The sequence below is a fragment of the Panthera onca genome, chromosome Y (genome assembly GCF_046562875.1).
Source record: "Panthera onca isolate mPanOnc1 chromosome Y, mPanOnc1 haplotype 2, whole genome shotgun sequence".
In the NCBI taxonomy this organism is placed as follows: domain Eukaryota; kingdom Metazoa; phylum Chordata; class Mammalia; order Carnivora; family Felidae; genus Panthera; species Panthera onca.
The window spans coordinates 8,242,839-8,255,406 of NC_138358.1; the positions used below are offsets into that span (position 1 = coordinate 8,242,839).

A 12,568-nucleotide genomic window follows, 5' to 3' on the forward strand; every position below is an offset into this window, starting at 1 on the left:
TCACGACTCACACTTGCTTTCCCCCCTCACACAGCACGTGCATTTGTCCTGGGGCCCAACCTGGCTGAAAACTAGGGCAGATTCAGGACCTCCATTGGGTCACGGAAGCTTGCATTGAGATGCCAAGGAAAGAGAGCCACAACTGATACCAACCTTCCAGTACCAATGGCACCGGAACATGGCATGTGGAGAAACACCAGCTACGACTAGGTTCCCTGCCTCCTCGGCTCCTGCCCTTTCTTCAGACCCTCTCAACACTGGGCAGTCCCTTGGGTTTCAGTACCTCCCAGCTGGCTGCAACCTACAGGGCAAGGGCCAAGGGACTGACCTTTCTCAGTTCACATGTATACCCAGCTTGTGTGGGCTGCCTGGAGGCAGTCACGGCTTAGGAGGTCTGGATGTGCTCTGACCCCTGGTACTTGTGCGTTCCTTTGTGTGTTCCCCTGCAGCCCTGTGCCATCAGCAGCCTACTACGTCCCTATGGACACGCACAGCTCACGGAAACCCAGATGCACTGATACTGTGCAAGGACAGCACAGAGACAGAGAAAGAGCGATGGAGGTGCGGGAGGGAGGAAGCGTTCCCTCAAGAAAATGATCACAGGGACTCAGAGACAGACAGAGGCCAGAGGGACATGGAAGGAGGCCGAAGAAGGAGAGTAAGTCACCACTAGAGACAGCCACAGAGGGGGAGTGTGTGTGTGTGCCCGTGCCCGTGCGTGTGCGTGTGAGTGCGTATGAACGAGTGAAATTGTCTGGGACTGAGACAGGGGTGTTGCCACGATTCCTGGACTCTCGAACGCCCTCTTCCAGCAGAATGGAGGCCCGGTATTGTCAGGAATCTCAGCGTTTTCCGGAACAGGACTCCCTTGCTTTGGGGCCCTAGCCCATCCTCAGGCTAGGGCCATAGGGCAGAAGGAGTGGGAACTTGAGGCATGAGGCTCCAGACTAGGCCCAGCAGGTGGAGTGTCAAGGCCCAAGGTTTTTAAATGCCTGCCGCCTCCTTCTGGAGCCCACCAGCATTTGCGAAGCACGCCCACGGCCCTGTGGCCCTTCGGACACTGAAGTGGCTGTGGCTGTGGCTGTGGCTGTGGCTGTGGCTGCGGTGGAGGTGGGGGAGAGGCAGAGGCAGAGGCAGTGAACTTTTTGACCATGGGTCCTTGGGGTGAAGGCGCTCCAGGCCAGACCCAGACAGTTGGCTGCTGTTCAGGAACAATCAGCTGGAGGGCAGTGGGCGTGGCTCCAGCATTTGAGCCCCTGCCTCCCCTCCCAGGTCTGGAGCAGGTTCTCTGCCTCCCCCTCCAGGGTGACCTCCCTGTTTGGTACATGCCCTTTTCCGCTTTGTCACCGACCGCAACTTTCCTGTGGGATGTCTCATATCGGAGAACTGGTGCTACAGATCTCACCTCTTTGGGGAGGAGCCCGGATGGCAGACAGCATGGAAGCTTCTTAAGTGTCTCGCGTGCATGAGATACAGCCCGACCAACACTAAACCATCCTACCCACCCAGGAAACTGACTGGAGGATTAGCACAGCAATCTGCATATCCTGAACCACCGAATTCAGCAGGTACGTGGCATGCAGAAGTGAACTTGGAGAGCGAGGAGGCATGGGAAGGGAGGTGCTTTTGTGCGCGGAGAGGCGAAGGAGACTGGGCAGGTGGAAATTTTACTAACTTTCTTTAATACTCTTCTACATTATTCTTTCCTTTTGTGTCTATATTCACAGATTCTATTTTACTCCCATCTTCTCCTTTTAGTCTACTTCAGTGTATTGATTTTTCAAATTCTCACAACATTTCCCTTTTTAATATTTTTTATTAGTATTTTCTAAATTTTTCTCCACTCCCACGTTTTTTTCTCTCCTGTGTCAAAACCACTTTCAACACCCACGTGAAACATGCCTAGAATCTAGCATCATTCATTCCATTATTCACATGTGTGTTTTTAAGTTTTTACTTTTAACATTTTATAATTTGAATATTTCATTGAATTTTCTACCTCATGAGTTCCTTTTCTCCATTCAAAATGACAAAGGGAAGGAATTCACCCAGAAAGAAAGAGCCTGAAGAAACGAGAGCCAGGGATTCAACCAACACAGACACAAGCAAGATGTCTGAAGCAGCATTTAGAAGCACGATTATGAGAATACTAGCTGCAGTCCAATGTAGATTAGAGTCCCTTTGTGCAGAGACAAAATGCAGTAAAAACTGGCCAGAATGAAATTAAAAATGATATAACTGAGCTGCAATGACGGATGGATGCAGCGGTGTCAAGGATGGATGAGACAGAACAGAGAATCAGCGATTCAGAGGACCAACTTAAGGAGACTATGGAAGCAGCAAAATCGAGGGAGATTAAGGAAAAGAGCACGATTGAAGAATTGGAGAAATCAGTGACTCATGCAGAACGAAAAACAACATCAGAATCATAGGGGTCCCGAAGAGGAAGAGAGAGAAAAAGGGGTAGAAAGGTTATGTGAGCAAATCATAGTGGGAAATGTTGCTAACCTGGGGAAAGACACACCATCAAAATCCGGGAAGCACCGAGGACCCCATCAGATTCAACAAAAACTGACCCTCAGCAAGGCATATCATATTCAAACTCACAAAGTACTCAGGCAAAGAGAATCATGAAGGCAGCAAGGGAAACAAGTCCCTAAACTACAAGAGAAGACAGATCAGGTTTGCAGCAGACCTATCCAGAGAAACTTGGCAGGCCTGAAAGGAGTGGTAGGATACGTTCAAAGTGCTGAATTAGAAACATCCACAGTGAAGAATTCTTTATCCAGCAAGGCTGTCATTCAAAATAGAAACAGAGGAAAAAGGTTCCCAGATACACAAAATTTAAAGGAGTTTGTGACCGCTAAATCACACCTGCACGCAATTTTAAGGGGGGACACTCAGAGGGAAATTGATATCTATCTATCTATCTATCTATCTATCTATCTATCTATCTTTATAATTATATTTATATATACAAATAGATATAGAATTATATATATAGATGTATATAGACATATACATATCGATATAGATATATAGATACAGTTAATACAATACATATACATATACATATACATATACATATACATATACATATACATATACATATACATACACATACACATACACATACAGATGGAGATGGAGACGTAGATATAGATATAAAGATATATAGATATGTTTTCCTCCAACTCTTCAAACAAGATAATGGCCATAAAATCGTGTCTTTCAGTACTACTTTAAACGTCAGTGGACTGAATGCTCCAATCAAAAAACATAGGGGAACAGAATGGATGAGAAAACAAGTTCCATCGATATGCTGTTTACCAGAGACCCACTTTAGATGTGAAAACAACTTCAGAGTGAAAAGAAGGGGATGGAGAATCATCTGTCATGCTACCCGTCAACAAAACAAAGCCAAAGTAGCCATACTTCTATCAGACAATCTAGACTTTAATTTAAGACTGTGTCAAGTGATACACAAGGGCATGATGTCATAATTCAGGGGTCTATCCACCAAGAAGACCTAGCAAATGGATACATTTATGTGGCGTATTTGAGAGCAACCAAATATACAAACCAATTAAACGCAAACATAAGGAACCTCATTCTTAGTAATGCCATCATAGGAGGAGACTTCTATGCACTCACTCACTGCAACAGACAGATCATGTAAACGAAAAATCAACAAGCAAACGGGGGCTTTGAATGACACACTGGACAAGATGGGCTTCACAGATATGTTCAGAACATTTCATAATAAAGCAGCAGAATATACATTCTTCTCCGGTGCTCATGGAATATTCTCCTCTATAGATCATATGCTGGGGAAAACAGTCATCCCTAAGGAAGTTCAAAGAGATCGAGGTCACACCGTGCATATTTTCAGACCACAACACTAAGAGACTCGAAATCAACTACAAGAAACAATTTGGAAAGGTAACAAATACTGGGAGACTGAAGAACATCCTACTAAAGATTGAATGGGCTAAGCAAGGGTTGAAAGAGAATATAAAAAGTATACGGAAGTCAATGAAAATGTATATGGAAGTCAGTGATAACACCACAACCCAAAACCTCTGGGACGCACCAGGGTCGGTTATAAGAGGACCTATCTAGCAAGTCAGGTCTTCCTAAAGAAGAAAGAAAGATCTCAGAGACACAACCTCACCTTACGCCTTAAGAGGCTGTAAAAAGAACACCATACGAAACCCAAAACATTCAGGAGACAGAAAATAACAATGATTAACGGAAATTAATGCTATTGAAACCAAAAATCAAACAAAACAAAAACAAAAACAACCTCAAACAAACAAACAAACAAACAAAGAAACAAACCAAAATAGGAGAACAGATCAATGAGCCCAGAAGCTGCTTCTTTGAAGGAATTAACAAAATTGATAAGCCAGTCATCAGTTTGATGAAAAAGAAAAAGGAAAGGGCCCAAATAAAGAAACGCAAGAATGAAAGAGGAGACATCACAACCAACACAGCAGAAAGGCAAACAATAAGAAGAGAATATGAGGAGCAATTATTTGCCAATACAATGGGCAATCTGGAAGAAATGGACAAATTCCTAGAAACATATACACTACCAAAGCTGAAAGAGGAAGAAAAGGAAAATTTGAACAGACCCATCACCAGTAAAGAAATCAAATTAGTAATCCAAAACCTGCCGAAGGAAGAAGACTGCAGGGCCAGATGGCTTTCCAGGGGAGTGCCAGCAAACATTTAAGGAAGAGTTAACACTTATTCTCTTGAAGCTGTTCTCACAATAGAAATGGAAGGAAAACTTCCAAGCTCTTTCTATGAAGCCAGCGTTACCTTGATTCCAAAACCGGAAAGAGACCCCACTGAAAAGGAGAACTATAGGCCAATTTCCCTGATGCACATGGATGCAAAACTCCTCAACAAGATATTAGACCCTCGGATCCAACAATACATGAAAATGTTATTCACCACGACCCAGTGGGATTTGTACCTGGGACGCAGGGCTGGTTCAACATCTGCAAAACAATCAACGGGATTCCTCACATCAATAAAAGAAAGGACGAGAACCACAGGATCCTCTCAATCGATGCAGACAGAGTGATGGACAAAATACAGCATCCTTTCCTGGTAAAACCCCTCAAGAAAGTAGGGATAGAAGGAGCACACATCGAGATCATAAAGCCATGTATGAACGACCCAACGTGAATATCATCTCAAGGAGCAAAAGCTCTCAGCTCAAGTCACGAACGAGACAGGAATGTCCACCGCCTCCACTGTTATTCAACACAGTACTGGAAGTCTTAGCCTCGGGCCTCTTCATCCTTCTGCTCCCCCTCTGCAGCTACTGCTCTTCCAGCCCTGGCTCTACCTTTCCTCCTCCTCCTCTTCTTCCCTCTGCTCACGTCCTCCTCAATTTCCTCCCCAGCTACTACTGCTCTTCGACTCGTGCTCCTCCTCTTGCTCGTCCTGGACTTCCTCCTCCTCCACTTCTTCCCTCGCCTGCACCCGATCATTCACTCGTCTTCCTCCTCCTCCTACTCCTCCCAGTCCTCTTCCTCCATCTGATCCTCCTCGTCCTTCACCTCTTCCTCCTCCTCCAACTCTTCCTCCTAGGACTCTTCCTCCTTCTCCAGGTCCTCTCCTGCTACCGCCCTTCCTGCCCTACCTCTGACCTTTCACCTCTTCTTCCCTCTGCTCTCGTCCTAGTCGACTCCGTCCTCCAGCTGCTCCTGCTCCTCTGGCCCGTAATCCGCCTCTTCCTGGTGCTGGACATCATCCTCTTCCATTTGTCCTTCTCCTGCACCCAGTCATTCACTGCTCCTTCTCCTCCTCCTCTTCTTCTAACCCCACCCAATCCTCTTCCTCCAACTCCTCCTGCTCCTCCTCTCCCTCCACCTCTTCCTCCTCGGGCTCTTCCTCCTTCTGCTCCTACACTTCTACTCATGCTCTGGAGCCCTGGCTCTATCTTTTCTCCCCACCCTCTTCCCTCTGCTCTCGTCCTCCTCAACATCCTCCCCCAGCTGCTCCTGCTCCTTTGGCTCGTGCTCCTCCTCATCCTGGACATCCTCCTCCTCCACTTGTTCCCTCTCCTGCACCCAATCATTCACGCTTCTCTTCCAGCTCTAACTCCTCCCAATCCTCTTCCTCCAACTCCTCCTCATCCTCCTACTCCTCCTCGTCCTCTTCCTCCTCCAATGCTTCCTCTGGACATCCTTCTATTCTCCAGGCACATCTTTGTCCCTTAAGACTACCACAATCTCCTCTAAGGACGGGAGCAATAGATCTCGCACTGCCCCCAAGTCATCCGCAATGAGCACCGGACCCTGCGGATGGGCTCTCACAAGCCTTTGTGTCCCTGCAAAAGGAGCCTGGCAACCTCCCAGGCCTCCCGGGGAGACTCGGTAGTGGGAACCTGGGAGCAGCGACGGGATGCCCGGTGCAGCGACACCCAAGGGATGGTCATATCGTGCTCTGTCTTTTCAACAACACCTACGGCAGTATCGGACCTAGAGGCCGGGACCCAACGGGCCTCACACGCGACCCCTGACCAGCCAGCCTTGTGTCGGCAGCGCCATCCAGGAGGGAGCACACCGACACATATGCCAGGCCTGGGACCCCAAGGCTCTTCGATCACCCCCTAGGCGGATAAAGTCAGGCCTAGGTTACTGCATGGGACCTGATGCATCCGTACAGTCGTCCCCAGTTCCTTGTAGGACAGGTCGGACATCCTCCACTGGGCCATGGGGTCTCCATGCTGTCAGCTGGCAGCAGCCAACACATGACCAGCGGTACTGGGACACCGTCAAGCCTTTCCTCTCATGCTGGACGGTGGCCGCGTGTTTACCGAAAGCCCTGTATGGGGGCAACGGGCTGCGGGGAAGGCAGGTAGGTGGGTGGCCAGGCACAGACGAGACCACCCGCTGTGATCCCGCAGGGTCACTGGGACTTCACTTCCATCTGGCCCACACGCAAATTCTAGGGATGGGGCTTTGGGGGCAGGGCAGAAGCCTTGCAGCTTCAGCGTCAAGGAGCTGGGCACACACACCTGTGGGCACAGCCGGCAGCAGACTGGGACCAGTGTTCCTCCCTAGGCCCCTTTGACCCTCCACCACCTGAGAAGAATACTGGAGGGGCTGTACGGCTTTAGACTCCCCAAAGCGCACACACAGTGGGCCATGTGCTGCCCACTGTGGTTTGGGGCAGGGCGGGGGGAGCCCGGTCAGAATCCTGACCACAATGTCCACAGCATCCTCTGTCGACATGCAACCGCTGAGACACTGAGAAAGGAACCCAGTTCCCCATTTACATGAGGCCAGGAGTCGACTAAGCCTGAGGCTAATCAGGGTCACCCGCACAGGGACTGAGAGGCGCATTCTGGCACCACTTACATGCAAGGGGAACACAGTTCTGGGACACACCTTGACATGTCCCCAGCCCAGCTGCAGCGACAGTGGTGATCTTGTGCTGCGGGGAGAGGTGTTGCTGGCAAGGAACTGTCCCCTCAGAGAGCAGCTGGCAGGCTGCTCACCTGCCCATCCACACATGGATCACCAACACCACCCTGCTATGGCACCCCTGGGGGACTCAAGTCACCTGAGGTCTAGGGTCCCAGCTCCTCCCTTTCCCTGGGCCTGGTGCACAGGAAGCAGAGAGGAGAGCCCCAAGGAAGAGCTGACTGGTGACAAAACATGGCTCGTCTGCCAAGAGCAGAGATTTTTGCTAGACGGCTCCCTCCAGGGAAATACCTACGCCCTCTGCACACCACGTAGCCTGACAGGTTGGGTTCCCTAGCTACCCTGTGCACAAAGCCTGGGCACACCATGTAGCCCCTACGTATTTGCTACTGTCGGCCCACCAGAGCCACTCAACACACACACACACACACACACACACACACACACACACACACACTCACTCCCACATAGACACACACTAACACACACACAAGCACACTTACTCACAAGTGGTCCACTGGCCACTGGACACAGGCTTTCCTCCCCTCGGCCCCCCTCTTGACCTTGCACCAATCTCCCTTTTGAATCCTGACTTGAGCCCCCTGGCACAGCAACGATTGCACCCATCCCAGCGATTACCATCAGGACTCAGGAGGGAAGGGACTGCACTCTTGTATTCTGGCACCTGACCGTCCCACATAAGCACCTCATTCACACAGACCGCTGTGTCTCTCCTTGTCTCTCCAGTGGCCTAACCACCCACTCCTGCACAGACAGAGACACACCGCTACGCAATCGCACAAACATATGCACGCTCACACTGCCGGCACCACCACGGATCTCAGGCCCAGTTTGCCACAGACGCCCACACACACTCGCACGAACTCACGCTGGATCTCTGCCCTCGTGCGTACTCTCTCCATGAATTCCCACTCATAAGCCTCGCTGCTGCCCACAACCCACACCTGCCCCTCCCCCTGACACATCTCCCATCCTGAGCCACTGTCTGAGGACAGGGCTCGGGGTCAAAGGAGCCCCGGGTGTGGGAGGCAGCAGCAAGGTATACTGGCATCGACTATGAGAAGCCTGCCTGCTCCTGAGTTGTCCGGGGACATGTGGTCTTCGCTCTGATCCTGACTGGAGGCTTTGCTGACTGGATTCTATCTCACCAAGGACACAGCACCCCTCTGGGATCAAGGGTCCTGGCTGAAACCCCCCGAGTCCTGGCCACACTGTACCAGGACCCAATGGACCAATTTGGTCCCACTGTGCAATCCCCTTCCCTGCCTTTCGGCTCTGGCCTATACAATAAATCTCCAAATAACAGGTCTGTCTCTTCCTCCTCCTCCTTCCAGGCTCTTCCTGCCCAAGAAGGCAGGCCTCTGTGCACATGGCAACACCGGCCCCACCCCAGTACTGCACCTCTCCCGCACACACAGAATCACCCGGGCAGCGGCAGGACAGTCACACTCAGGTCCCTTCCTCATCGTCCCTCCTCAGGTCCCCATACACACACACACACACACACACACACCAAAAACAGAAGGGTTTTTAGCTTCCTGTATGTGTCCACATAAACATCGTGGAAACTCTTCAAGGCTGCCACACGTTATCTCTTCCTCAATTCTCTCCGGGGCACGTAGAAGACAGGAGACTCATCCACCCATCTCTTCCAGCACTGGTGGCGTCCTCCATTGTTTCTGCATGGGCAAAGATAGAAGCTCTGCACGATTCACGCCCACACAGATGCAGAGCACCTGACGCATGTGGGCACACGCAGACACATTTGCGTACACGCGCACACACGCGCCCCCACGCAACAGACACCAAGAATGATACGGGATATTTGCAAATACATCCCAGATGGTGTCACTCTTGTGCCTCGCCCTTTTGCGATCCCCCTTGCTTTCTCACCCAGGGATTCATTTCCAGCCCCCAATGGCCTTGGACCAGTTCTAAGAATGGCTGTCGGGTTGCGGGAGGACATGGCGTGGTGGGGCACATGGAAGGAAGTGCGAGATTCTCACCACAGTGGCGCCTGGGGACACGGCAGCTCCTGACCCAAAGACTGGCAGGCAAATCCAGACTGAAGGAGCAGGGGGAAGCCCGGGACAGGGCGGACATCCACGGGGAGCATTTGTGGTGAAGCACTGCTCCTCCCGAGTTGCTCTCCAAAGCCCCAGCCCACAGCACGACTGCATCTGGTTTGCAGGCTTCGACCCTCTGTGTGTTTGCAGCTGAGTCTCTGCAGGTCCCCTGTCATCCTCCCACCCTCTCCCCATGCTACCTGTGTCCCTGTGTCGGCGGACCTTCCATTTCCAAGCCAATGTGTGGCCCACGTTCCCTTGCCCATACAACACGCAGGTCAACACACCGCATACTGGGGTTCTCACCGACACGTGAGCACGTCAGATCACTGTCTTCTGGTCCCTTCCTCCCTCAGGTAGTACTGCAGGGGATTGGGCCACAGGTCCTCGATGATGATCTGGAAGAGGACACAGGCCGGCGCCACATTGGGCATAGCCCACTCTCCTCTCTGGCCGGGGGCCACCCACATCCCCACTGCTGACGAAGGCCTCAGGGGCCCCACCTCGGCAATCCTGTTCGCCCCTGGGCAGCTGTGCTCACACAGCCAGTTGAACAAGTTAAGGCTGGTGGGGTCATGCCTGCGACTGGGAGCTCCACGTTCATCATCCCAGAACCACTGGACTGGAGTGGAACGCGATGTCCTGTAGCCTGCAGGAAGAGAGGATTTGAGGAGCAAGCTGATGGCCTCCTCCCCACCCACCTGCCCCTCCCCCTCCCCCTCCCTCCTGCCCCTGATTCATGCTCCTCATCCCCCTGCCCCGCACCATCATGGGACCCACACCCTACCAGCAAAGCTCAGCTGATACTCCTTAATGATCACTGGGTTCCGGAAGTACGGGTTGGCCCCAAAGAAAAACATCACTCTGCAGCGGTACTTGGGATGGCCCACTTCTTCCACCTGCCGTGAGCAATGGGACAGGAGGGGGCAAGTGTCCTCCCTCGGGGTCCTGAGCTACTTGCCTGGCTGTGAGGGTGAGCACCTTTGCCTCACCCTCTCCTGCCCAAATCCCACCCCCGACGGGACGGCCCCCAGCCACAGCCTCCCCGGTCTCACCTCCAAGTCGACCACGTAGCTGAGCACGTCTTTGTCCTGGGCACCGATCATGGCCGACAACTGGGGGTGATTCAGAATCTGTGCTGTGTCAAGGAGCTGTGCCTTCAGATGCTGTGGAAACAGACACAGCCCCCCTCCAACCCTCCCAGGCTAAGAGCAAGGGACTAGATCACGGCATGTGCAGAAAGACCAGGAAACACTAGTCCCCACACTCCTCAGCCTCTGCAGATGCATCAGACCCCATCGACACTGGGCAGTCCGTTGGCTTCCTGTACCTCCCACGCTGTCTGCACACAGCAGGGAGAGACTCCACTGCCTGCACGCCTCACAGTTCCTTCCTATATCTGACCTGTGTGGGCTGCCAGCAGCCCATCATAGCTTGTGATGTCGGCATGTGCTCTGACCCCTCCTCACGGCTGGGTTTCTTGGCATATTCCCGTGAAGACCTATGTTGTCACCAGCCTCCTGAGTCCAGATGGAATAACATGGCTTACAGGAACCCGACTGCACACTTACGCTGCAAGCAGAGGGTGTGGGAGGGAGAAAGAGATCGAGAAGCACGGACGAGGAGGGCCGAGGAGGGAAAAGGATTAGACACAGTGACACGGCCAGTCCGGAGAGAAAGACATGGGTGGGACCGAGCCGGAGCCTGAGGACAGAGAGGGAAGCAGGGGTGGAGATACCAGGAGAGAATCCTCTGTGTGTGTGTGTGTGTGTGTGTGTGTGTGTGTGTGTGTGTGTCAGGGTCTGAGGAGGCAGCTTGTACCCCATTCGGAGTGGGTCTCAGTCGTCCTACTGTCTGGCAAAGGGGCGTGGCGTGGTTCCACTAAAGGTCACGAGTGTGTGTCTGAAATGCTCTCTTTTGAAGGAACTGCTAGGAAACGTGCACAGCCTGTGAATGTGAAGGTGGGTGTGCGGCCTGCGTAACTCTCCCATTTTGCAGCGAAATATTTCCTTGCCTTATCTGCTCTGAGTGAAGGCTGCTTTGTGCTACCCTAGCTCTGGTAGCATGGGGACACATGGCTCGTGTCTGCAAGTAATATTTGAGACCAGCCTGCAGGCCAACGTTGGCGGAGACCTAGAGGAAACAGACCCAGTCACCAAGTCCCCCCATCCCCAACAACCGCCCCTGTCCAAGGCCTTACACTGGATCCCAGACCACACCAACCCAGGGCCAGGGACCATTCCCCAGCTCTCCTCTCTGGGGGCCATCGCCCTGAGGCACCCTGCTCTCAGTGCCCAGCCCTCCTGCACAACAGCCCCCGCCATCACCCACCAGCACAAGGAAGGATACCGCCTGGGCCCAGAAGCCAGGGATGTGCTTGATGATGGCCCTTCTGTGATCCAGGTAAGAAATCTGCCTCCGAAGAATCCTGCGCTTCAGCCGCCATAAGGCCCTGGAATCCTGGGCATTCCCAGCGCTGATCTCCAGCTGAAGACGCTCCAGTGCTGCCAGCGGGTCCTGGGCTGAGGCAGGACGCAGCGCTGGCTCTTGCTGCTGCAGCGGCTGGGAGAGCTGGGGCCCCTCCTCCGCCTCTGCATCTGCCTCGCGCTTCTCCTCTTGCTCCTGAAACTCCTCCTGCTGCTGTCTCTCAACTTCCACCTCCTCCTCCTCGTGCATGTCCTCTGCTTCTGGCTTGGCTTCCTCAGAATTCTCCTCTCCAGCCACCTCATCCTTGGTCGCCTCGCCGTCCTCTTCCTCCTCCCCGATCACCACCTCAGCCGCCACCATTCCGTCATCCAATATCAGCACCGATTCCTCCGCTGGGCTTGCCACCTGTATCTCACACCCGGCCTGGGCTTCCTGCACAGGATGGGTGCTTGCCGCCCCTGAACCTGGGGACTGCGGCCAGCCCACGCCCTCCAGCGCCCCTGCATTCCCGCGGGGCCGGGACTCTCCACCTTTCGCATCCGGGACGATCAGGGCCCAGGGTCGGCGGGAATCTCCGCTTTGTCCGGACCGCGACACGCTGGCCAT

At 52.7% G+C, this 12,568-nt stretch overlaps 1 protein-coding gene across 1 annotated transcript; it reads right to left on the reverse strand.

The window, feature by feature from the left end:
- Positions 1–11,822: 11,822 nt before the first annotated feature.
- LOC145715026 (testis-specific Y-encoded protein 2-like) lies at positions 11,823–12,568 on the reverse strand. Its single transcript, XM_081794613.1, has 2 exons — positions 11,871–12,568; positions 11,823–11,838 (listed from the first exon to the last, which is right to left on the reverse strand). Exons 1-2 carry the CDS (start codon positions 12,566–12,568, stop codon positions 11,823–11,825), a joined length of 714 nt encoding a protein of 237 aa, XP_081650739.1.